This window comes from Monodelphis domestica, chromosome 7 (genome assembly GCF_027887165.1).
Source record: "Monodelphis domestica isolate mMonDom1 chromosome 7, mMonDom1.pri, whole genome shotgun sequence".
NCBI classification, from domain to species: Eukaryota; Metazoa; Chordata; class Mammalia; order Didelphimorphia; family Didelphidae; genus Monodelphis; species Monodelphis domestica.
In genome coordinates this window covers 77,738,964-77,765,706 of record NC_077233.1, presented here as the reverse complement: position 1 = coordinate 77,765,706, position 26,743 = coordinate 77,738,964, and the positions used below count along the sequence as shown (strand labels likewise).

General features: G+C 35.5%; 1 protein-coding gene across 1 annotated transcript in view; it reads left to right on the top strand.

Moving 5' to 3' along the window:
• SPMIP7 (sperm microtubule inner protein 7) overlaps positions 1 to 26,743 on the top strand; it is a 94,258-nt gene that overhangs the window by 41,839 nt on the left and 25,676 nt on the right. Inside the window, exons 4-7 of the mRNA XM_007500416.3 lie at positions 2,569 to 2,707; positions 4,428 to 4,495; positions 13,742 to 13,783; positions 14,831 to 14,938. Coding sequence (XP_007500478.1) covers positions 2,569 to 2,707; positions 4,428 to 4,495; positions 13,742 to 13,783; positions 14,831 to 14,938 — 357 coding nt within the window. The remainder of the gene's footprint in view (positions 1 to 2,568; positions 2,708 to 4,427; positions 4,496 to 13,741; positions 13,784 to 14,830; positions 14,939 to 26,743) is intronic.

Here is a 26,743-nt window from a genome sequence, read left to right as displayed (position 1 = left end):
TTATCTGCACCATAAAGTGAGATCTAAGTAGGGTGGAGTAATTTAAAGTTCACATTTGGCACTTTCCAGATAGGGAACTGGCTATCATTAGATTCCCTTGTGGAAGTTTTTGGATATAGGCTAGATGTCTACTTGTGGAGAAGGAAAGGAACAAACACTTTACTAAGCTCTTACTCTGTACCAGGCTCCATGCTAAGCACTTTATGAATAATATTATCTTGTTTGAGCCTCACAAAAACCAAGGGAAATGGGCTCTGTTATTATTCCTATTTTACAGTTAGGGAAATTGAGGCAGACAGATGTTTAGTGACTTGATCATGCAATGAGTCAATATCTGAGGCTGGATTGGAACTAAGACCTTTCTGTCTCTAGCCGGCATTCTACTCACTGTGCCCCTAGCCAGAATGTCTTTTATGCATGGGTTATATTAAGGTGACTGAAGTACCTTTCCTCTGAAATATTGAAGTCACTCTATTCTCAGAGCTCTTTTCCTATCTTATAGTATAAAGGCTATAATAGAATGGCTCTGTACAAATAACAGTAATGGGGAAGATGGGAGAAAATGTTATTTTTGTATGCCATTGGATGATTACTTATCATTTTAAATATTCAGGATCTATCCACAGGATAGGTAGCATGTCCAAGCAGGGTCAATGACATAATGCTGGAGTAGAAGAATAATCAGTCAGTTTAAAAACATTTATTAAGTGCTTACTATGAGCCTCTGCTAAACACTTGGAATACAAAGAAAAGTTTAAAATCAATTTCTGACTCCAAGAAGTTCACATTCTTTTTTTTTTAGATTTGAAAATTTTTATTTAATTAATTAATTTAGAATATTTTTCCATGGTTACATGATTCATGTTCTTTCCCTTCCCTCCTCCCACCCCGTCCTGTAGCCAATATGCAATCCCACTGGGTTTTACATGTGTCATTGATTAAGACCTATTTCCATATTATTAATATTTGTACTAGGGTGATTGTTTAGAGTCTATATCCCCAATCATATCCCCATCAAACCATGTGATCAAGGAAATGTTTTTTCCTTCTGCTTTTCTACTTCCACAGTTCTTTCTCTAGATGTGGAGAGTGTTCTTTCTCCTAAGTCCCTCAGAATTGCCCTGGATCATTGCATTGGTGCTAGTAGAGAAGACCATTACATTCAATTGTACCACAGTGTATCTGTTTACAGTGTTTTCCTGGTTCTGCTCATTTCACTCTGTATCACTTCCTGGAGGTTGTTCCAGTTCACATGGAATTCCTCCACTTTATTATTCCTTTTAGCACAATAGTATTCCATCACCAACATATACCACAATTTGTTCAGCCATTCCCCAATTGAAGGGTATCCCCTCATTTTCCAATTTTTTGCCACCATAAAAAGCACAGCTATGAATATATTCTTGTACCAGTCTTTTTCCTTATTATCTCTTTAGGGTATAAACTCAGCAGTGCTATGACTGGATCAAAGGGCAGACAGTCTTTTATCGCCCTTTAGGCATAGTTCCAAATTGCCATCCAGAATGGTTGGATCAACAAGAACTTCACATTCTAAACAGGGATTCAACACGTAAATAGCTAAGTCATTACAGGCTACTTATAAAGTAAGTGGAAGGCAACTGAGAGGGAATGAACCAGGAGTTGGGGAGAGTGCCATGGAAAAAGCCTCCTACAGAGGTGGGATTTGAGTTGAATCTCAAGGGAAGAAAGGAAGAGAAACTGAGGCAGAAGTGAGGCATGAGGGACAGCCAATAGGCATGAGAGGGGGTATAAAGGGAGTTGTGGGAAGAATGGAAAGTCAGCCAGTCTTGCTGGATAGTACAGTGAATGGAGCCAGAGTAAAGTATAATAACATTATAAGACAACAAAGGACCAGGTAATAAATGGCTTTATAGTAAAAGAGATGGTTTGATCCTCTAGGAAATAGGGAGTCATGGGAGATCACTGAGCAGGGGAGGTGACATGGTCCAACCTACACTTTAGAAAAAAATCACTTTGAAGCTGAGTGAAGGGGAGATCAGAGAGGGCAAAGAATGCTAGACACAAACCCAAATATTAATCTTTTCCATCTGTTAATAAACATCTCCTCCCCTCCTTTTATACCACATTGTTTGTTTAGCCCAATGATACCAGTTACTAAATCCCCTTTAATCTCCTAAAAGGTTGGTGTGCTCCAGTTAGGGATCAGGAAACAAGGGGCAAAGGAAGTTTTATGGCCTTCTCCCACTGGGGAGCTGGATTGGGAGGGGACCCTGGTAAGACAGGAGAAGTGACTGCTTGAAACCTGAAGGCATGGCACTAATCAACCAAGATTTGTACTTCCTTGTGGGAGAAACAATCCTGGACTCCTGAGAGCCTGCCGTAACCCATAGCTAAAAAGGTGGATTGCACTAGATGATTTCTCAAGCCCCTTCTGGCTTTACTACTCTGATTCTGAAGTTGAACAAAGTAATTAATCATGTTACTCTAAAATAGGTTTTGCTATATTATGTCCAATTGTTTTACATGTACCGAATCCAAATGTCAACTCTGGGATTATAAAATATCCTTGTTTTGCCAATGACATAGAGCATATGAAGCCCTTCCACTGGATCAGATATACCCACCAAGGCTCAGCCCACCAGTGACGACATTTGAAAAGAAGGCTGACCAAGTTTCACAGTGTTTTACACTAAATAGATACGAATGGCAGCCATCGATATGTCAGGTCAGTGAAATTTTCTTAGCAAGTTTCTTATTGTTATTCAAATGCAGCATCAACATTTGTGTCCAAAACAAAAGAGTTTATCCATTTCCATGTTTAGTTTGCCCAAAGGAAATAGTAAATGAATTAGAAGATTAGAAACATTAATGGATGTGAACCTAATTCATTTTATAAGCACTGACCCAATTGTTCTAGAACTCAATGCTAAAAGTATTACATTTTTTTCCTGTTTTTAACTTTTGAGAAGATATAAAACTATTTATTTCAACCTCAAACTGTCTACAAATGAGTTCCTGTGAATAAAAGCAAATAAAGAACAATTCTAGAATGGCCAATGTGTCTTAAAATCATTCTCAAATTACATTGACCTTTATAAGTTCTCCTGTAAAGTTTCATGGAATTATTTTTTTGTTTGTTTTGTTTATCTTGGTTTTTTTTGCCCTTGAATATGTGATTTTGTTGGCATAAAAGACTATTGGAGAAAAAGCTCCCTCTACTAATGTAGGTGACAGCATTTTGGCACTAGTTTTGGAGAATTGCTTGAGTTCAATTGAAAAGGTTTTAATGACTTCACCTGGATCACACATCTGGGTCTTTGTCACTGTAAGGCCAAATTTCTCATGACCATATTATACTGCTGCTTAAATTGACATTAATTGACCTCTCACCCCATCTGTATTCCATAGAGCTCCTAAAAGACTCAAACTATTTCATTTTTATATCTAGAGTACTTGACACATAAGAGTTTAATAAACATTTGTCAGAGAGAATTTACTTTATGTGCCCTAAAGACAGTACTTCCTTGGGAGTAAACCTGCTTTCTTGGGGAATCCTCAAATTAGAATCAAGCCCTTTGGTTAGACCTATCCTGGAGTCACTCGTTAATCTGTAATTGTTGCATATCGAATATTATAATCATTCTGAGCAGGGGATGCACCTTAACTCAAGGAATTTCTATTACAGAGTACATAAACAAGCATTCTTTAACATCTGCTCATTTTTTTAAAAATCCAAGGGACTATTCAAAAAAAATTTTGGTTTATAGAAGTTTTATTGATTAAAATTAAAAAAACACATCAGCTAAAGCTCCTAAGTATTTTTAGAATGTTGCAATTTTTGTTGTGGCATCATATATAAGATCAAATCGAAGTTGCTCTAATCACAAATTCTGCTTTGGAAGAAGAGTATGAGACATAGATCTTTTTTCTATCCTTGCATTGGTTAACTTTTTTAGTAAATAAACATTAGAGCAGGGAATTAAGTGATAGATACCTGTTTTGATGGAAGCCTGTTGAGGTTCCATTTTTACCCCTTTTCCCACATTGTTTCAGAACATTTTTTTCTGCCTTTTGGAAAAAAAAACCCAACAATCTTCTGATTCCAATTATAATTTAATACAGTCCACAATATCTTAGCCCAATTACTTTCTCTAATCAGGAACAAACAAATGAGACAGTAGAAAAAGTTGAGCTAAATATACCAAGTCAACCTGAACATCATCATATCAATATAAAAGTCAAAATAAGTACAAGATGTGAAAATACCACTGTTAGAACATTTTGAGAACTTTTCACTTGTTATTGACTTTGGTAAAGTTGAAAGCACCAGTATTTCTACTGTTGACCATAAACTTACCATAAAATAATGTTGTTTAAATATATGTCAAAAACTAAAAATATGTAACTACTTTATCAAGTACAATTTTTCTGATAAATTGTTTTAGGTTGTTGGAGGCCTTTGGGACAGATTTCAAACAAGATCCTTCACATCACCAAAAAGACCAATTAATTTGTAAGTTTTACTTTTTTCTACTTGTTGCTAGTTTATTTAATTTTTTTTATTAATGATAGTCCAATGACTTATTCTACATATTGAGTAAATTAAATTTATATTTAGAATATATATTATATTATAGTTTATATAATTATACATTATTATGTAATGTATAAATATATATGATATAAATATGTTATATAATATAATTTATATATTTGTATGTAATCTTATATCTTAAAATCACATTAAATATAAATTAATTAAATAATAATCTATAGATTATGAATAATTAATGATATTAATAATAAAAAATACCTTTTCCAATCATTCAGAGTATGCCTTGATAATATCTAGACTAGATTATGTATATCAAGAAATATTATTAAATACTTAAAAATTATGAACAAAGCCATTGCCCAGTAGCTAAGATGGTGGTAAGAAACACTAAGAGCTTCCACCCAGTCCATCCTCCAGACAACCACAGAAAAACAAAAATGAGTCATACAAATCCTTGAGTAACAGAACCAACAAAAGCTGGGCAGAACAACATGGAGAGATGGCAAGGAGAGCCTATCATACTTGGATAAGAGTGGAGAATGTGGTCTGTAATGCCAGGACAGAACTGAGGCAAGATACAGGGCAAGTAGCAGAGAAAAGAGCACAGCCAGGCTCTATCTAATCTCAGCAGAGGTAGAACAGAAACCACTGTGATACAATACAGGCAGTGGGATACAGTAGGATAATTTTTCACAGCCCTACAGAGTTCAGACCATAACCCAACCCAGGCAGCAATAGAAAGAACTTGGCCCAAGGATGTCTGATCTTACCAAGAGTGGGCAGAACCCAACACAATCAAACACAAGTGGTGGAAAAGCTGCAAATTTCCCAATAGGAGGCCAACGAGCCTGCCTCAACAGAGTGCTCAGTCTGGAACCCAAGAAGGCTAAGCCAACCACATGAAATGGAATACACCATAAAATAAATTCAGAACAATAATCTTTACACTCCAGGAATGGAGATAAGTTTCAGCATAAAGACAAAGTGGGAGGAAAGCCCCACAAAATGAGCAAAAGATAAAAGGAAAGCCTAACACTATTCTAGCCACAGAAATCACCAAAAACACAAGCTTAGAAGATGATAGCAATTCAAAAATGAAATGTGTAAAACCTCAAAGGAAAATGTGAAAGGATGTCAGGCCTAAAATGAGCTTCTCAAAGTGATCCAGAAAAGGATTAAAGAATAAAAATAAATAATAATAGACTTAGAAGAAAAATTAGGGAAAAAATGGAAAACGTCAACACCTTAGAACAAAAACTTGCTAAAAAAAAGACAGACTCTTAAAAGGGAAATACAGAACCTCAAAAAAGTACAAAGCCTCAAAGAAGAAAATGGCTCCCTAAAAATTAGAATTGGAGAAATGGAAGCTAATGACTCCATAAGACACCAGAAAACAAAAGAAATTCAGAAAAAAAGGGGAAAATAGGCAAAACTTAAAATATCAAACTGGAAAAACAATTGACCTGGAAACTAGATCCAAAAGAGATAACCTAAGATTCACTGGACTGCTTGAAAGCCAAGAGCAACACAAGAACCTAGACACCATATTACAAAAAAAAATTATTTGGTAAAACTGCCCTAATGTTCTTGAATAGGAGGGAAAATAGGAATTGAAAGAATCTATCAATCACTTCCTGAAAGAGATCCCAAAATTAAAATCCCAGGACTGTTATAGCCAAATTCCAGAATTCCAGAAAATACTGCAAACAGCCAGAAAACAAAATTCAAATATCACAGTCAGGATTACAAAGTACTTATCAGATACTATATGAAAGGACTGAAAGGCATGGAACATGATATTCAGCAAGACAAAGGATTTACGACTCTGTCTAATAATGACTTACCTTGTGAAACTGAGCATAATACTCCAGGGGAAGAAATGCACATATATTGAAATAGAGGATTTATAAGCTTTACTGATGAAATAAACAGAACTGAAAAGAAAATCTAATGATCCAAACTGATGCTCGGGAGAAGCATAAAAAGATAAACAGAAAAGGAAAAAACTCAAGGGATTCATTGGGTTTAAACTAATTGCATACCTACATGAGAAAATGATAACTAGAAGGTACGAGAGATATTTAAAGTACTTAAGTTACTTTAAGGTAATTAAGGGAAAAAATGGGGTTAAATTGATTATATTATTAGTAAAAAATGGTGATAAATAAGAATCCTAAGATATCTATGATATTCAAAATACCTAAAGTACTTTGGATACTTAAGGTACTAAAGACATTTAAGAACTTAATCACTTTTAGGGTATATCATAGTAGCATACATAGACAGAGAGCACAGAGTAAGTTGAATATGATGGGATGATATTTTTAAAAATCAAAAGGAAAAAAGAGGACTACATTGGGAAAAGATAAAACAAGAGAAAGTTGGAGGTAAATTCTCTTACATAAGAAAATATAACAGAGGAAGATGGAATGGATATTTAAGAAATGTTTGCATGTAATTCTTGTCAGAATTGTACCCAAATAGGAATAATATCAACACTCAATTAGAAGTTGAATCTTATCTTACCCTATAGGAGAAGTAAGAAGTAGAGGGTGGAGGTGGAACAAGAAATTGGGGGGGATGGATGAAAGTGGGGGAGGATAAATTCAGGGAGGTGACAGTCAGAAGCAAAAACATTTGTGAATGTGTAAAGGCTGGCAGGAGAAGAAGAGAAGAATAAATGGGAAAAATAAAATGGAGCAAAACATTGTGTATAATGATAATGTGAATGTGAATGGTATGAACTTAATCATAAAATGTAAAAGGATAGCAAAATGGATGAAAAGCTAGAATTTCACAATCTGCTGTCTACAAGAAAAACGTTTAAAATAGGGAGACAATATCAAAATAAAAATAAAGAGCTAGAGCAGAATCTATCATGCTTCAACTAAAATTTTTTAAAGAGTAGCAATTATGAGCTCAGACAAAACAAAAGCAAAAATGGATCTAATTAAAAGAGATGAGGAAATTATTCCTTTATAAAATATACCATAGACAGTGAAGTAATATCAATGCTACACCTATATACATCATATAGTATGCATCCAAATTTCTGAAGGAAAAGTTACAAATGAAATAGATAATAAAATCTATTAGTAGAGAATATTAACCTTCCTTTTTCAGAATTAGATAAGTCAAATCAAAAAGTCAACCAGAAAGAAATTAAGTCAATGAGTTCCATTTTAGAAAAGTTAGATTTCATAGACCTTTGGAGAAAATTGAATGGGAACAGAAAGGAACATACCTTTTTCAAAGCTAAATGTCTCCTTCACATAAATTCATCATAAATAGGGCATTACAGACAAAAACAGAAATAGTAAATGTATCCTTTTTAGAACATAATGCTATAAAAATTATACTCAACAAATAACTGGAGAAGAAAAGACTACAAATTAAATAGAAACTGATAACCTTATCCTAAAGGTTGAATTGGGTCATAGAACAAAGTTCTGTTGAAGATAATGACAATGAAACAAAATTTTGGGGATGTAGCCAAAGGACTATTTAGAGGAAATTTATATCTTTAAATAAGTATAGCAATGAAATAAAAAAAGAACACAACAATGAATTGGGAATGCAACTAAAAAAAAACAGAAAGAACAAATTAATAATCCCCAATTTACTACACAGTTAGAAATTTAGAAAATCCAAGGAGAGGTTAATAAAACTGAAAGTAAGAAATCCAGGCAACTAACAAATAACAGAATGAGCTGGTTGTGTGTGTGTGTGTGTGTGTGTGTGTGTGTGTGTGTGTGTGTGTGTAGGGGGAATAAAATAGACAAACTATTGACTACTTTCATCAAAAAAAGAAAGAAAAAACCAAATTACTAGTATCAAAAATGAAAAGGGCAAATTCACAGCCATTGAAGAGGAAATTATGAGGAGATATTTTGCCCAATTATATGCTAATAAATCTGAAATCCAAGCAAAATAAAATATATGTATGTATATTTACAAACATACATATTTTGTAAATTGTCCAGATGAACATAAGACCAAGTAGAATACTTAAACAACCCCAACTCAGAAAAAATTGAATAAATCATAATTAAATTCCCTAAGATGGATTGATAAGTGAATTCTAAATATTTAAAGAAAAATTAATTCCAATACTCTTTGGAAAAATATCTGAGAAAAGAACTTTACCAAATTCCTTTTGTGACCAAAATATCATATAAGCCAGGAAGAGAAGAAAAAAACAGAAAACTAGAAAATAGTCTCCCTAATGCATATAGATAGAATTAAAAAAAATACTAGCAGGGAAATTACAGGAAAAAATCACAAGGATTAACATACCATGACAAATGAGTTTTATTCCAGGAATGCAAAGCTAGTTCAATATTAGGAAAACTATCAGCATAATTGACCATATCAATAACAAAACTAACAGAAACCAAATGATTATTTCAATAGATATAGAAAAGGCTTTTGACAAAATTCAATACTCATTCATACTAAAAACAGTCAAGAACACTGGAATAGATGGAACATTCCTTAAAATGATAACTAGCATTTAATAGCATCCAAGACCATTAACAAGCATTATTTGTAGCAGGGATAATAAGCTAGAAGTCTGACCAATAAGATAAAAAATGAAGCAAGGATGACAATTATTACTCCTACTATATAATACTGTAGTAGGAATGCCAGTTATAGCAATAAGAGAATACAAAATTGAAGGAATTAAAATAATAATAAGGAAATGAAGCTAATACTCTGCAGCTGATTCAAAAGCATATTTGGAGAATCCTAGAGAATCAGCTAATAAACAAATTGGAACAATGAACATCTTTAGCAAAGTTACAGGATTAAGGAAATTCACATAAATCATCAGCATTTCTATTTACCATCAACAGCAAGAAATAGGAAAATTTGATTCAAAATAGTAGTAGTAGTAGTCTCTGGTAACTGAGGATGACTATTGTCTTTGTGTGTTTTTGTGCACAAAGACACTTGTTTATATTATCTATTTAAAATAGATAATATAAAATATCTAAGGTTACACCCACCAAAACAAACCCATAAACTATATGAACACAATTACAAAACAGTCTTCATAGAAATAAAGTCATATCTAAACAACTGGAGAAAACATTAATTTTTCATGAATAGGTCAAGCTAATAAAGTGAAAATGACAATCCTACCTACATTTATTTACAGATTCTGTGCCATTTCAATAAAATTACCCAAAAATTATTACATAGAATTAGAAAAAATAACAAAATTCAGCTGGAAGAACAAAAGGTCAAGAATATAAAGGCAATTAATGTAAAAAAATATGAAAGAAAGAAGCCTGACTGTCCCTGACTGTTGCTTATTGTTTGATTTCAAACAATAAGCAACAATCAGCATAACAAATCACATTGTTATGCTGATTATCTTAAACTGTACTATAAAGCCATGATCATCAAAACAATATAGTGCTGGCTAAAATACAGAAGAGAAATCAGTGGAATAGACTTGGGGTAAATGACCTCAGCAAGATTGTTTATGATAAACCCCAAAATCCCAGCTTTTGGGACAAAAACGATTTGACAAAAACTGCTAGGAAAATTGAAAAGCAATATGGGAGAAATGAGGTTTAGATCAACATCTCACACCCTATGCCAAGATAAATTCAGAATGGATAAATGACTTAAATATAAAGAAGGAAATTATAAGTACATTACGTAAACATAGAATAGTATACCTTTCAGATCTATGGGAAAGGAAAGATTTCAAGACCAAGCAAGAGATAGAGAATATTACAAAATGTAAAATAAATACTTTTGATTACATTAAATTGAAAAGGTTTTGTACAAACTAAACAATGCAACCATAATTAGAAGGGAAGCAACAAACTGGGAAAAAAAATAACAAAAACCTCTGACAAAGGTCTAATTTCTCAAATGTATAAGGAGCTAAATCAATTGGGCAAAAAATCAAGTCATTCCCCAATTGATAAATGGGCAAGGGACATGAATAGGTAGTTTTCATATAAATAAATCAAAACTATCAATAAGCACATGAAAAAGTGTATTAAATCTCTCATATTTAGAGAAATGCAAATCAAAAAAACCCTGATGTAACCACCTCATACTGTTGTGAAGGGTTATTGATCCTTATTAATTATTGGTATATCGATGATACCAATAGTTGTATCAGGTGTGAACAGGTTCTCAAATTTGACTATTGAAAAAAATATGGCTACCAGGCAATTGTAAAAAAAAAAAATTCAGGCCTAACAGTTATAAAAATATCCTTATTTATTATAATTATTAAATAATTATGTAAAGGAAAAGGAAGTAAAGGAAAGTTTGTATTTATAAAGGCTTCCCTATTAACTAATAATTCTATATAAATTTACCCCCAAATCTTTCCCTCAAGCGAATTCTTTGATGATTACCAAATGGCAATCCTTCTTATATCTACACTGACTAAGTTATAATTCTATCTTATTAAACCTATTTCCAAAAAACAAAACATCAACTTAACATTCTATAACCCTCCAGTCAAAGATCATCTGAGAATCTAAGTTGGAAGTTGTTTCTCTAAGTAGCTGTTCTCTGGTGGCTCCAGAGGAGCTCTGAGTAGTAAGCTCTCCTGTTCTCTGATCCAAACAGCTCTTCAATTTTAGATCAGATTTAGATGTTGTAAGTCTTCCACAAACTCTCCAAGGCTGATTTGAGAGGAAAGTCAACAACAACCACCCTCTCAGTCTCGCTCCCAGAAGAAATGGAACAGCTGTTACTCAACCGATGACCTCAAGGCACCCTCCAAAATTCTGCTCAGAGAAATTCATCAGTATTGTACACCAGTTTCACGATGGCATGCTTATACAGTTTCTGGAGGAAGGACAATGCTATTGTGTTTTTCCAGTCCCTGATAGAGTGAAACGATATTTTCACACTCCTTCAACAAGAACAAAATGGTATCAAGATCGGTTACAACGCTGATGGTAAACTATTTAATTTAAAGGGTCTAGAAGTCAAGACTAAAGTGGAAGGAGAGTTGATGTATGTTTTGTTCTGTAAAGATTGAAATTAATATGCAACAACTATTATTTTTTTAAGTTTATTAATAATAACTATAGTAAAAGCGGGCCAACTCAGCCTGGGTCACAAGAGAAGACCGTGAGAGGGAGGAGTTACAGAACTTATAAAACAGTGACCATGCAAAGGTGGAGGCGCAGGGAAAGGGATGATGGGAGATGAAAGGAATTCTGGGGAATGTAATCCTGGTGTTCAAGATTTTCCAACTCTACAGTTCACAGATGATTGTGTATTCAATGCAGTTTCTAAGGCCAAAACGCAGCAGAGCATATAGATCAGTAATTGGCTATTTGTGCTGATTTTGACCTAATTGACACCAAAGAAACAGATGTTCTTCACTAATCAGCACCAGTACCACTGGTTACACTAAATGGAGAAATTTTGAATATTGTGTTTAAACTCACTTATCTTGGCAGCATAGTTTCTAAGGATGTACACATAGATGGCATGATCAATGTACACATTAGTAGAGCTGGCTCAGCTTTTGGGAGGCTCTGAAAGTGTGGGAGATGAGTGAATTTAACAAATCTGTACCCCTCTCCTTCTTAAAAGGGAAGTTTTGAAAATTCATTTTGGCTCACTCCTAACCTTTGGGTTAAGAACAAGGTCTGAGGCTTAACTATCTAAGGAGGATGCCTTCTGGCTCTCCTCTTGCCCCACATGACTCCTAGCATTCAGAAGCTTGGCCTCTGACCTGGACTGAGATCAAGTCTGTCCAACCAGGGAGACCAAGAAAAAGTGAAATTATCAAGATTATAAAATAGAGGTTGATGAAGCAACATGGTTTCTTTTGTCTTTCCTGGAGGGGCAACACTTTGTCCTTTTCCTAGCAAATGGATAACAAGAAGTGAACTCTGAGTTTAGGGTAACTAGGCAACAGGCCATGTAATTATGTGCCTTTTATCTCTCAGACCTGCTTTCACTGCTTAATAAATAATTATAAATGAATATAAAATCTTCAGAGAATTTTAATCTTAACAGAGAGAAGAAGGTTGCATACCAAACTGAAGGTCTGTAGAACCATTGTGTTGACTTCACTGTAACACGTGAAACCTGGACTATCTACTTTGCCAGAAAATTGAAACTCTTCCATTCAAATTGTCTTGGGAAGATTATGAAGATGACCTGGAATGACAAGGTTCCAGACACTGAGATCTTTTTTTTCAAGCTGAACTGCCAAGCATTGAAACTCTACTGAAGAGAGTGCAACTCCAATGGGATGGCCAGGAAACCCAAATGCCAAATGCATATTTATCTAAAAGACTTTTTTACCAAGAACTCACACAAGGTATGGGCTCTCGTAGAGATCAGAAGAAGCAATATGACAACACTCTCTCAAGAACTTTAGTATGAATTGTAGGATAGGGGAGATGCTAACACAAGATGGCGCAGCATGGCATCCCCTCATCTAAGAAGGCACCATGTTCCATGAGCAAAACAGAATCATAGAAGCACAAAGGAAGCATGAGATGTGAAAACCTAGAACCATCTCTATTCCAAATGTTTAAATAAATTACTTATGCCTGACCTGTGGTAAAGTCTTCTGAGTACATATTGGTGTGACCAACATAACTGGACACACTGTACATTGACTCTAACGCTGTGGTGTCATTGGTCCTCTTTGATTACAAGGACAAATAAAATATTGTCCATTTTTGTTTTTTGGCACTTAGCAAACTTTGCCTTGGCATTGTTAGTTAACTTTTCATATATTTATTTTGTCTATGTTCTCATATGTATTATAAGAAAGTTAGCTAGAAGGATCAGGTGGATAAAGAGAAGGGTTTTAAGTAAGTAAGGAATACGTGAGTTCAAATCTGGCATCAGACACTTACTGCTGTGTGACTCTGGACAAGTCACTTATACTCTGTTTATCTAGGTTGAGACAACTTGTAAAATGTTTTTCCAGATATATAAGGTATACCAATGGAGCTCTCTTATCATGTGCTGTTTATTGATGGGGCAGAATTCCTTAAATCTAATTCTTCCTTTTATGTTGGTTTGTGAGGTGGGTTTTAAGAGAATCTATAGGACTAATTGTAGATGATAGTAGACTAATTAAAACAGGGGCTGGACTAATTAAAAAGTTGTTCTTGGGTGAGAGAAGGGACCTAATAATCATTAAGTTCTTATCCCTAAACCGATTGCCATTGTTTCTTCTCTATTTCCCAGTGTGAGTCCAAGTTCTCGAACTCAATATGTTCCTCTTTACACGTAAGTAAATTTTAAAAATTATTCTTCATTAAAAATATACAACATATCAAAATGGCTCCTTGTGCCTTGTTCATAAGTCATTGATAAGACAAACTAATTTCCTCTAGATTGCTTTAGAACACTGCTTGGCCCATAGGAGGCTACCTAACAGACTGCTCCCGAGACCAGATAATTCGCTGTAATGTTAGGGATAGTACAGGACTTTCATGAGACATTATGGGATTTCTGAGCAGGGAAGAACTCCTGAGATCATTTTTTTAAATTCTCACCTTCTGTCTTAGAATCAATACTAGGTATTGGTTCCAAGGCAGAAGAGTGGTAAGGTCTAGGCAATGGGGGTTCAGTGACTTTCCCAGGGTCACACATCTAGGAAGTGTGTGAGGTCAGATTTGAACCCTGGATCTCCCATCTCTGAGCCTGAATCTCAATCCACTGAACCACCCAGCTGCCCCCCTCCTTGAGATCATTTTAACCAATCATCTTCCAAATGAGTTCACTAAGGCCCATTTTGACCAAAGTAAGAAGTGTAAGGTCACATCTTAGATCAAATACTTGTCTCAGAGTTCATTTCTATCTGTAAAATAGTGATTCAACACCTATTCTGATAGTTTTGTATTTTCCTGAAACATCACTTTAAAATTAGGTCTAATAAATAGGTCAAGGACCTATGATTTTATTAGTATATGTGGAAGATACCTTTCTTTGTGGCAGTGCTATTGTGCTACAATGGAAAGAATTCTGGATTTGGAAACAGAGGAATTGACTTCAAATTATACCTCTGCTTTGTACTATGTGACTTTGGATGAATCACTTCATGTCACTCCATGTCAGCTCCTCATCTGTAAAATGAGGAGGTTGCATTTGATGACTTCTGTACTTCCTTTCATATCTAAACTTCTGATCCTAAATGGGTACCGTGGCATGAGAATCTTGGCATTTACCCTTTGGGACTGTCTTAGTAAAAAGGATGATTTTAGGGACTTGGAAAATCATCCTCCTTCTTTTCCCACTTTTCTTATAAGTAATTTACTTCTTTCATCCAAACAGTGGTTATGTTGAGTCATCAAACCCTGATGACAGAGATAATCCCGATGGTGACCTTGAATCTTTGGGCAAACCTCGGCAGTCAAGACTATTTCATACAAATCCAAGACGGTAAGCAATGTTTATATAATATATGTTCACTAATGCTAGACATGAATGGTTAATTTGGTTTTAAAAGAAGAAAAATGGCTCTGTTGCTGAGGGAGACATGCACGCAGTATACTGAATCTGGAAATTTGGGAATAGATGTAATTCTATTACCATCAGCAACTTCTTGTGAAAGGGAATTTTTAAAAATCTTAATCAAGTATTTGGAGTGCTCCACCCCTTTAACTTAGTCAGGAACTTGTGAATCCTTTTGATAAGAGTTCACACGGTTAGAGTATGGAAGGTAGATTATACACACACACTGCTCTCTGGGTAGTGCTAGGCAAATTGAGAGACTTTGATTGGTTTCTGTGAAGAGGGGGAGAGACAGGAAGTGACATGGAAAAGAGGGGATAAAAGGCCAAGCCCAAGGACTGATTCATTTACTCTGAGTGGGTGAGCCAGCCTGGAGGAAGACTCTTGGAAGTGCTAATGTTGTCCTAGACTCATCCTTGACTGGAGCTTTCTACACTGGAAAGGCTTGCTGGGTGAGTGACTCAGGTTGAAGGAAGAGGCTTGCATTGGTGGATTTCAGGCTGAAGATGCCACCAGGACTTCCATGTGGAGATTGGGACTTGAAGCAACCCTTTCTGGGGGCTGAGCTGAACTTCACTCAGCAGCACTTAGGGCAGTAGGCTAGACAAGGCTCTGTCTCCTTCCTATATTTCCCACTTTCAATATCTCTACCTATTTCTAAATAAAAGCTACTAACAGTCATTTCTGACTTAAGGGCTAATATTTTATAAATGGCGACCACAATCTCACTGTTGTAACTCTCATATTGAGTCAAACCCAATTTTAAATCTTATATTCTAATGAAAAAAACAAAACCTAATCTACCAATATACCTGCTCTGTAATTTATGGTCTATAAGAGTCATATAGTCACCATGAGAGGTTTGATGACTTCCCCAGGGTCACAGAGCCTGTTTGGTTAATATAAACCTTGGACCCAGACCATTTGCCCTCTGAATTCTCTCTCTTTATATCATTCATCCTCTAAGCTTCTAGAAGTTAGGTGATTTGTGTTCAAATTATAGCTCTATTTAGTACATATATGTATAAAACTAGGCTACTCTCTGGGAAACTTTTATAATCTGTAAAGGGGAGTAAAACCAGAAAATCTCTAAGATCCTTCTAAATCTGAAATTTATGATCCTAAATACCTATATGAAAACTTTACAATATTATATATTACCATACAAAAGAAAACTGCCAATTGGATATGGACATTCAGTGGGATTAGGATTTTCTCTTAACAGAAAAACAACTCAAAATACCATGCTAATGGAGGAGGGGGTCATTGGGAGAAGAATGGAGATCCATAATGACTTTTTTTGCACATTAAGAATTGTGTATTATATTTTTTGAGTGTGGTGAATTAAATGAAAGAAATATAGAAAATTTCCCATAATAACCTTAACAATAAAAATACTGGAAAACAGGACTTATATCTAAGACTGAGTGTGGTAAAATCATAAAACAAAATTAATTTCACATATTAGGGAAATAGCATGCAACACTACATAACTTGGAATTAAGAAGAAATCCATCAGTCAACATGAGAAGTGGCAATCTGAAGAAACTTGATAAGTATTAATTCAACACAACACTATTAGACATAAAGCACAAAATCACAAACTGACATTTATTGGGAGACCTTGTTTAAATAAACAAGTGTCTGAAATTGTATTTATGCAAAATGTAAATATGTATATAGTTAGTTCCATAAGGTCTTAGGTAAATAGATGAATAGATATTTCTTTTCCTTTTTTTTAAACCCTTACCTTCTGTCTTAGAATCAATACTGTGTATTGGTTCCAAGGCAGAAGAGTGGTAAGGGCTAGGCAATGGGGATAAAGTGACTTGCCCAGGGTCACACAGCTGGGAAGTGTCTGAGAGCAGATTTGAACTTAGGACCTCCCATCTCTAGGCCTGGCTCTCAATCCACTGAGATACCCAGCTGCCCCCAATAGATATTTCTATTTGACTGACATCAAGATTAGGGAACTATTTATATTATTGTATTATATATAAACTCTATAAATAATGTATAAACTATAATTAGCTTAGAAACAGTGATAGAGTCTATAAATATCTAGCATAGCATGTATATATGTTATACATAAAATTAGGTTATAGATTAGCCTCAGGATTTAGAGAATAGTTATAATAAGTAGGGAATAGATTAGGAGTAAAGTGAAGTTAAGCATAGATAGCATAGACAATTAGTTATACTTAGGAATATACTTAATCTGCATTTGCAGATAATAAACTTTTAATTGTTTATTGTAAAGCTGATGCTGAAATTGTGTTTACTGGAAATAAATAGATAAAATAGTTTGCATATAAGTATAGATAAATAAAATAGGAAAAATGTTTGTATTAGTTTAATTTAGCAAGAGTAAGTAGTATTAGCACTAAGATTCAAATTTCTTTGTAGTGATTTTGTTCAAACATCTATTGTACTGAATTTATTGTAAAACCCTAAAACTACCCTTATCCAAACTTTCCTGCATAGAATTCCTTAGAGTAGATAAAGTTAGCATAGAATAGGAACAGAGTAATTAAGGGAAGTTTATTATTTTGCAGGGAATAGTTAATAATTAGATTTAGTAGATTGGTAAGTATAATAAAAATAAGTGACCTCGGGAAGGTCACAACAAAAAAAAGGGATGATTGTGGAAAGGAAAACTGAATCAATCTTTGGGCCTTTCTGCCACTCAGGTGGAACCAACAGCAGTTAGAATTTTGGAGGGAAGATATTGACAAAAATGACAGTTGGTGGGAGGAGGGGACTGGAAGAGTGACAGTTGGTCTCATGACTCTCTTTCCTGGCCCTTGGACTGGAAGGAGCCTCTCCCTGTCTTGGGATAGAAATTCCTCTATTCTTGGATTTTCCCAACTGTGTGTTCTACCTGGATTCCTGTGATTGTGTCATCAAACAAAAGGATTGAAGGGGAGCGGTTTGAGCTGCAAAGCAGGTTTTTCGGGGCATCAGCCTGAAGAGACAAGCCCAACCAGCTCTGAAAGTCAGAACCTTTTCTTCCTCTTGAAGTCTACTGCTAATGACTTTGAATTTAAGAAAGCTAGCACAGATTAGCATAGACAGTTATAAAAGAAACCTCTACCAAGGAGTTCCATGGAGACTGGAACAACCTCCAAGAAGTGATGCAGAGCGAGAGGAGCAGAACCAGGAGAACATTGTACACAGAGACTAATACACTGTGGTATAATCGAACGTAATGGACTTCTCCATTAGTAGCGGTGTAATGTCCCTGAACAATTTGCAGGGATCTAGGAGAAAAAACACTATTTATAAGCAGAGGATAAACTATGGGAGTAGAAACACCGAGGAAAAGCAACTGCCTGAATACAGCGGTTGAGGGGACATGACAGAGAGACTCTAAATGAACACTCTAATGCAAATATTATCAACATAGCAATGGGTTCAAATCAAGAAAACATGTAATGCCCAGTGGATTTACGCGTTGGCTATGGGGGGTGGAGAGGAGGAAAAGAAAATGATCTATGTCTTTAATGAATAATGCTTGGAAATGATCAAATAAAATAAATTTAAAAAAAAAGAAAAGAAAAGAAACCCTCCACCAGACAGTGAGGCCTGGCCTCAGCTAAAAAACTGAGAGACATTCAAACCCAATCTAGAGAAATCCTGATTTCCTCTTCCTTGATACCTCCCCAATCCAAACTTGTTGTTAAAATTCATCTTTATTTAAACAAACTGCAGTCAGATAGAAGGACTGTATTTTAGCGGGACATAGAGGGAGCAGAACACAAGGACAGCCATTCAACCACAGATGGTCCTTATTGGACTCCTGCTGGGAAACTTTGGTGAGGGGAGAAAGCTTGCACCTCAGGGGGGCTCATGCTTACCTGCTCTGGGGTATCTTCCACATCAATCAATAGAGAAGACATCCCCTCAGGCTATCACAGTTGGCCCATTTCTGGGAACCCCATTTTTTAGAGATAGCCTCTCAACAGGGAGCATCTCTCTCCTTTTACCTCACCAGCAACTATATCCCCTCCATCCCTTCAACTCCTCCATCCCCTGTTACAAAACCTGCCTTATCCCCTATACTTCTTCAATCCTTTAACTATTACATTCCTTTGGGAAATGTTTATATTTCATTTTTCCAATTATCCTTAATAATAATTTAAAACATTCATTTAAAAGATTAAATAGCAAATCCTCTTTCCCTTTCCCCTCTTTCTCCTCCTTGAAACAACAAGCATTTTGATGTATGTTATTCATGTGAAGACATTCAAAACATATTACCTTATTACTTATACTGTAAAAGAAAACACAGACCAAAAAAAGCCAAAGAGAAATAGATTTATTAAGTGAAATTATTTAATTAATTAATTTAGAATATTTTTTCATGGTTACATGATTCATGTTTTTTCCTTCTTCCCAGCCCATGTGCAATTTCATTGGCTTTTACTTGTCATTGATCAAACCTATTTCCATGTTATTGATAATTGCACTAGGGTGATTGTTTAGAATCTACATTTCCAGTCATATCCCCACCAACCCCTGTGATCAAGCAGTTGTTTTTCTTTGAAATAAATTTTTAAAAAATATACATTGTCCTACATTCAAACCCCATCAGTTATTTTTCTGGAAGTGGATAGCATTTGTTATCTTAAGACCTTCAGAATTGTCATTGATAACTATTGTTGAGAATAGAAAAATCATTTATAGTTTTTCATAAAATATTGCTCTTACTGTATATAATAATCTCCTGATTCTACTCATTTCACTTTGTATCAGTTTACATGTCTTCCCAGGTTTTTCCCAAAAGCATTCTTCTTGTCATTTCTTATAACACACTAGTATTCCATCATACTCATATACCACAATTTGTTCAGCCATTTCCTAACAGATGAGCATCTCCTTAATTTCCAACTCTATGCCAATACAAAAAGAGCTGTTACTAGTATGCACTTATTTTGTAATGTTATTTATGCCTTCTCAGGTGTTGTTATCACCCTAGTAGACTGTAAATTCCAAGACAACAGGCATAATACTTACACTAAATTCTCTAACTCTTCTTGTGTCATAGTAAGAGGTGCTGGGCCAAGTGTCAGGAAAACTTGAGTTCAAATCCAGCTTAAGATACTAAATAATCGAGAAAACACAAACAAGTCAGTTAACTGCTTTCTGCTTCAGTTTCTTCAACTATAAAATAACAACATTACCATGTTCCTCTCAGGGTTGTTGTGAGGATCGAGTGAGATAATTTTGGTAAGGCACTTAGCACAGGGCCTGCCACATAGTAGGTGATTAATAAATATTTTTCCATCCTTGCTCTGGAGGTAAGATGAGCTTAATGAGCATTGTTTGGCTTGAATATAAAACTCTGCAGGTCTCATAAGGAAAAATTACACATAAACACATGATTAATTCATATAATAATGGAGAAAAGTCTTTTCTAAATTAAAAGAAAGATCATTTTGAATAGATCACTTGATTTTTGCTGGGGAAGGGACAAGGATAGACAACACTGGGATGAACCATTTCCATTTCAGGTTTACTACAGATCTGTTACAAAATTATACCACATTTGTATTTCTGTGTCTTATAATAATGACTATTAATCTTAGATGATTGCCACAGGTCCCTCCTCATTTTATATCAAACTTCACAAAGCCACTTGTGATATCACTTAATTGAAGATCCATTCATATCACTTGGCTACTCAACAAACCCCAGTGGCTTATTTATTTATTCCTGGCCCTTTGTTTTTTAACTTATTGTTCCAGACTCACTACACATGGCTCTCCAGGCAATCAACAGAAAGTGAACTGACCTTTTCTCTCTTCCTTATACATAGCACTCCATCTGCATCCATTGGTCAGCTTTTGCACTGGTTATGTTCCTCCCCCTGAACTCCGCCTCAGAATAATCTTCCTTCAAGCCACTGCTCCAACACCACCTTACACAGGAAGCCTATCTAGATCTTCCAATCGTGAACATCCTCTCTGCCTATCTTGTGTTTATATGTATATAACTGTCTCCCTGATAGGATAGTCTAGTCTAGTAGTTGTCTCTCAGTAACCGAGGATGACTATTGTCTTTGTGCGTTTTTGTGCACAAAGACACTTGTGCATGAAGATTTAAGTGGAAAAGTCGATGCACAGAGACACTCTCACTCTCTCGGCATTGGAAGCCTGGGTCCAGTGGCACGAAAAGTCATTACATCTGGAGACTTCCTCAGCTGCATTGGATGGCCGTGTTGTCTTTTGTGCTCCAACACGCCCTAAGCACTCCACAGTGCCTTGCTGCATTGCCATCTCAGCCGTTGAACCTTCTTATTGGTTTCTTCCGTCTGTTCAGCCGAAGCAGTCTTCACATGCTGGGTGAGCAAAGCCCTGGTTCACCAGGGGTCGACGACCCACTGGCTACCCTCACAAGGTTTAGCCGGCCTGTCGAAGCCCTTGCCCAGGGTGTGGCCGCTGCCGCATGCTAGCAGCTACTGGGAGCCACAAGTGAGAGCTGGGTGTCAGGTGAGGGTCAGAGGCTGGAGAGCTGCCCTAGAAGGGCACGACAAGCCCTCCATACCAGAGATACTACCCCTCCCTGAACACCCCAAGCTCTTTAAGAGTACCGATTATTGCAGTTGTTATATTTGTATCCCCAGCAACAAGAAATTAACCGACACTTAATAAATGATTATTGATTGACTAATGATTATCAATGAGCATTTTGGAGCTTTGAAGAACTACAAAATAATCACTAAAGGAAAACATACAACTTGCTTGAAAAAAAAAGTTCATTTACTGCATCAAAAGGGTAAGGAAGGTGTCTCGTGTTAGAGGAGCAGATGAAAACCATTGATAGAACATGAAAATAGTAGTCAAAAATGGGGATCTGATTGTCAGCTCTACTTCTGGTTTTCTACTTGACATAAATAGCAAATTGGTGGGCATCTGGCCTTGTATCAAGATCTTCCTATTCTTTCTAGTACCTAATGCTGCCTTCTCCTCACCTAGTACATATTCAGTATAGAGTTATGGATTCAATGAATTTTTTTCCCTCATAACTCTTCATCTTGATGGCAAGAAGAGTATTTTGTGGAAGGAAGCTGGTGAAAATGTAAGTGAAAAAAGATGAACTATACCAGAATGCCTAAACTGCCGCCACCACCATAATTATCTTGTCCATTCAGACCCCACTGGGAGCATGGATCCTACTCTCAAGAGCCCTGGGAGTACCAGTGCCACCATGGTTGCCCTGACAGCCATTCTCCCAAGGAACACTCCATGTAGAGGGTCTACTTGGCAACCACCCTGCAGGTGTTACAGTTCCCATCTTGTGGCAGCCACAATGACAGAAGACATAGAAAAGAAAGTCCTCCGTTCTGAAGTCTATGCCATCATCAAACAGAAGAACGTGAAAAGGAGAAGGTTTTATCAATAGATAGGGCACTGAAGATTTATTAGCATCTGCTTTGCCTAAGGACCACTGAGCCTTTCCATCTAACTTGCTGCAGAAATTTCTTTTATTGTTTCCCCGTATTAGAACATAAGAACCTTGAGAGCAGAGGATGCCAATTCTATTTGTATCCACATAGCCTCACGCCAACGTTTTAATAAAAAAAAATTCATCCATCATTCATTAGATGACTGTCATACTAGACAGGGACAACGTGGCACAGAGAATAGAGTTCTGGTCCTAAAGTTAGGAAGTTTTGTTTGTGACTCTGGGCAAGTCATCTCATCTTAGCGCCCTAGGCAACCCCCTAAGGCTATAAATTAGTGAAGCGTGGACCTGCATTGGTGAAATTTACACACCAGAAATTGTCTGCCCCTATGAAATCACAGATCCGACTTCCCCAACCCACCTCCAAATATATGAAAACACGTCAGAATATACTAGTATAAAAAGTTTTTAAAAAGAACAATATAATTTCATGCTTCTCTGGAAAGCAATCTCTATTTCAACTGTGGGATATGAAATTGATGGTTTGCTATGAAGGCTTAAAATTATGATAATTGTTTTCTTTTCACAAGTTTTAAATCTTTTGTTTTTCTGTAAGCTTGCCCATCGTATGGCTTAGTGGTTCAACTTATTTGATTTAGATTAATTTGGCTAAAAATCATAAATTAATAGAAAGGATAGATAATGTGTATATAACATTACTCACAAAAATTTCTCATCCCTCCATAAAGGCAATTCATTTCAAGGAGTATATTGATTCATAGCAGTTTTAAAGTAGGATATGAGAATCTGTCTTGTTTAAAAATATTCAAGATATATAGAAATTTAGTGAATGTTTTTCTCCTCAACAAACAGATATTAATTTTAAAAGTGAAAGAAAATTACTCCCTGGCTTGTGTCTAATATGGAAACACTACAGATAAATAGCTCTCAGATTCATTCTTCCTAAAGAATTAAGCATTGATAAGTTTACTCCTGTAGACCATGTTAGTTATTAAAATGACAAAATTTTTAGGGTCGCTCTAGTAGATGTTAAGTGCTCTAGAATTAATTTAATATTCAAAATGAATTTCATTCAATACACTATTTTGAAGGGAGAAAGCTAAATTCTTTGTAGATTATATTTGGAAACAGAACAGTCCTGAGTATGTTAAATGTGTGATGATCAGGTTTGGGCACTAGATGTCCTCCAAGGTTGCAAAGTTTCTTTTAATAAAAACAAAAAAACAATCCTTTTATTTATTGATATGTTACTTTACTCTGGAAACTTGGTCTTGACATAAAGTATTTTCAATATTTCTTCTCAAATTTTTTCTGAAGACGTCAACCGATTAAGATTATTTATTTATTTGTAACAAAATTGGTCTCAGATTTCCCACTACTATGTTTTAGGGTAGAGCTGACTGACCCAGTACTAGTCAGCCTATCACTGTCAAGAAAACTGGTGGCTTCACCCAACTCTTCTTATATCTGTCTCAGTCCTTTTATAAAGTGATTCATATTTAGTTTTTTAATTCACTGTTTTCCCTAAAGCAAGAACCATTTAACAATTCCTCTGGACATAGTTGTGCTTTCCAAAAGATGCCTGGTCATCACTGTACCAGATCACAAGATCAGTCAGAAGGAACTTTGAAGGTCATATTCAAGACTGTTCCCATTCAGTCCCTTGGCATCTTGTTCTCTGGGCTTGACAACATGAATTTGTTGGGGGCAGCTAAATGCCTTTTTTTACTGTCTCTGCCCTTTCTTTGGGTCTCATTTCCCCATTAAACATTTTTGTTCTATCCTTGGTGTCCAAAAATTGCTCCCATTGGAAGGGGGGGACAGAGACAAAGCAAGACAAGAGTTCATTGGAAAGAAAAATGCAAACGACAGAGTAACAGGATAGCCAAAAATGGCTAACAAAAGGGATTTTAGGCGTTTTTAGTTATTTCACCCAGAATGAAGTGATAGCCCAATTGTGCTCTTCCACATTTAGAGATACATCTGATCATTTTTTATCCTAAATAATGTGTTTAGGTCTCAGTACCACATTCTAGGAAGGGCATAATAAACTGGTTTTCATTTTCATTTCTGCTAGACCAACCACGATACCAAAAGGATCAGACACTGTACATACCAGAATGTGATGATAAAAGTAAGGATGTTTATTTGAGGAAAAATAACTCTAAGGAGAAACTTAATAACTGGCTAATATATGGAAATGAGATTAAAAACATTTCCCCCCAGTTATCCCACTCAAACCAAAGTAGCATTCTTATCCTTTCTTTGACTTCCTCTTGCCATCGACATAGCTAAAATAAAACAAAACAAAACTTTTTTCATTATACATAATATTCATCATCAGCCTTAGATCATTCTGAGCTTTAGCTTATGGGACACAATTGTTATAGGACTGTGCCTCTCTTTCAAATTCATTCTCCATTACCTGTCATTTCTCCCATCTTTTGTATGTAGTTTTAAAAAATTTAACTTGGTCAATGAGTTCCCTGCCCCTCATCCATCTATGTTTTTTCCAAGAAGCTTCCTCTTTGCTTCCTTTTTGTAATTGTTGTTTATGCCCTTAAATTCTTGTTCCTGAGAGCATGCCACACTCTTGAACTGATTTTAGACAGTAGGATACTAAGGGATCTTTTCCTTGTATACTTTGAAATCTTAGAAAAGTTTTCAAATAAAAGCTTTTTTTTTTTTAAGAAAGAAAAGGGGAAGGGAAAGGAGCTACAAGCAAAGGTCTTCATAAGATACAGATAAGCATCTCAGAAAGGAAAAGGAAGGGGAAGGGAAATGAGCAAGCAGAAAAGTTGTAAAATGATGAACATTATATTAAAGATTAAAGATCCCAAGGAGAAGTCACTGGAAAGCAAATAACTAATTAGCAGGTCCAGAAACAAATGTTCTTTAATGGCATATTGTTATGTTAAAATAAAAGAAAATGAAAGAGGTTTGGGTATTATTTTTTAAAAGATGATATCTGTCATAAAGGATTATCAGAAGAAAAAAAGAATAAGACTAAATCAAGGAGAGAGCAATAGAAATTTGAATAAAAGCATGAAATGAATGAGAAAAACCACTACTTCAGAAGGCAGAAATGAAAGAGCAATGAGCAAAAGATAAAAACGACACCTCATCTAAAAAGAGGGTGTGAAAACTGTACAAGTTTATATTGAAAGAACTGTTTGTGAAGAGCTTAAGGAGACTGAAAACAAGCAAAGAAAGAGTTTAAACAACATTTCCCAGTAAATTTATTTTGTTTTAATCATGCAAAATCTGCCTTATTGCCCTCATACTTCAAATTCTCCTCCCTCCTGCCTCAAGTGAGAATGTAAGAGGAACAAAATCCTTTATAATCACATGTAATTGTCAAAACAAATTCCATATTAATCATGTGCTGATTTTTTTTTGCCTTATTCTGTATTTGGAGTGCTCCATCTCTTTATTATGAGGGGAATAGCATGTTCCTGGGGAATCATGGTTGACCATTACTCTGCTAAGAGATTAGCACAATAATATTCCATAACATCTTTACATAACAACTTGTTTATTCATTCCTCAATTTATGGACCCCCCTTTAAAGTCCCCATTTTTGTCAGCTATAGGGAGCTATACATAGTTTTGTGTAGTATATTCTTAGAATTTGTTTTCCTTAGGACTAATTATTCTCTTAATCTATCCTCCCTCAAGTTTCCACAGAACCTTTCTTTTCTTTCTTTCCTATTTCCCTGTTGAGTAAAATATATTCCAGTGCTCAAATTTGTATTTGTGTCATTTTCCTTCTTTTGACTAGTTCAAATGAGAGTGAGGTTCAAATGCCAATTGTTTCTTCCAGTCTCTTCCTTCTTGATAGCATATTTGTCTACTTGTACATCTTGATTTTGTGAGATCATTTTCCCTGGCCTTCCTTTCTTTTTTCTCCCTCGTTTCTCAATATATTCCTCTTCCTCTCTCCATCCTTTTCTTAACATTTTCAAGAAATAACAGAACCACTCGTAGGTCTTGTCTAATTGACCCAGAAGGTGATATGGTTCAAAGGGGACAAGCATCATCTCCCCATATTTGAATGTAAACAGTTTATCTTTGTTTGGTTCTTTATCATAGGTTATTCATGTTTACTTTTTTAATGTTCTCTTAACTCGTGTGTTTGAACTTCAAATTTTCTATTTGCAAGTCTGGACTTTTCATTAACAATGCCCTTTATTTTGTCAAAAGTCTGTTTTGTCTATGGCAGTATACTCGAATTTTCTGGCTAAGTTATTCTTGGCTATATGCCCATAATCTTTGCTTCTGGGCAAATTCTTTGCCTTGTATTCC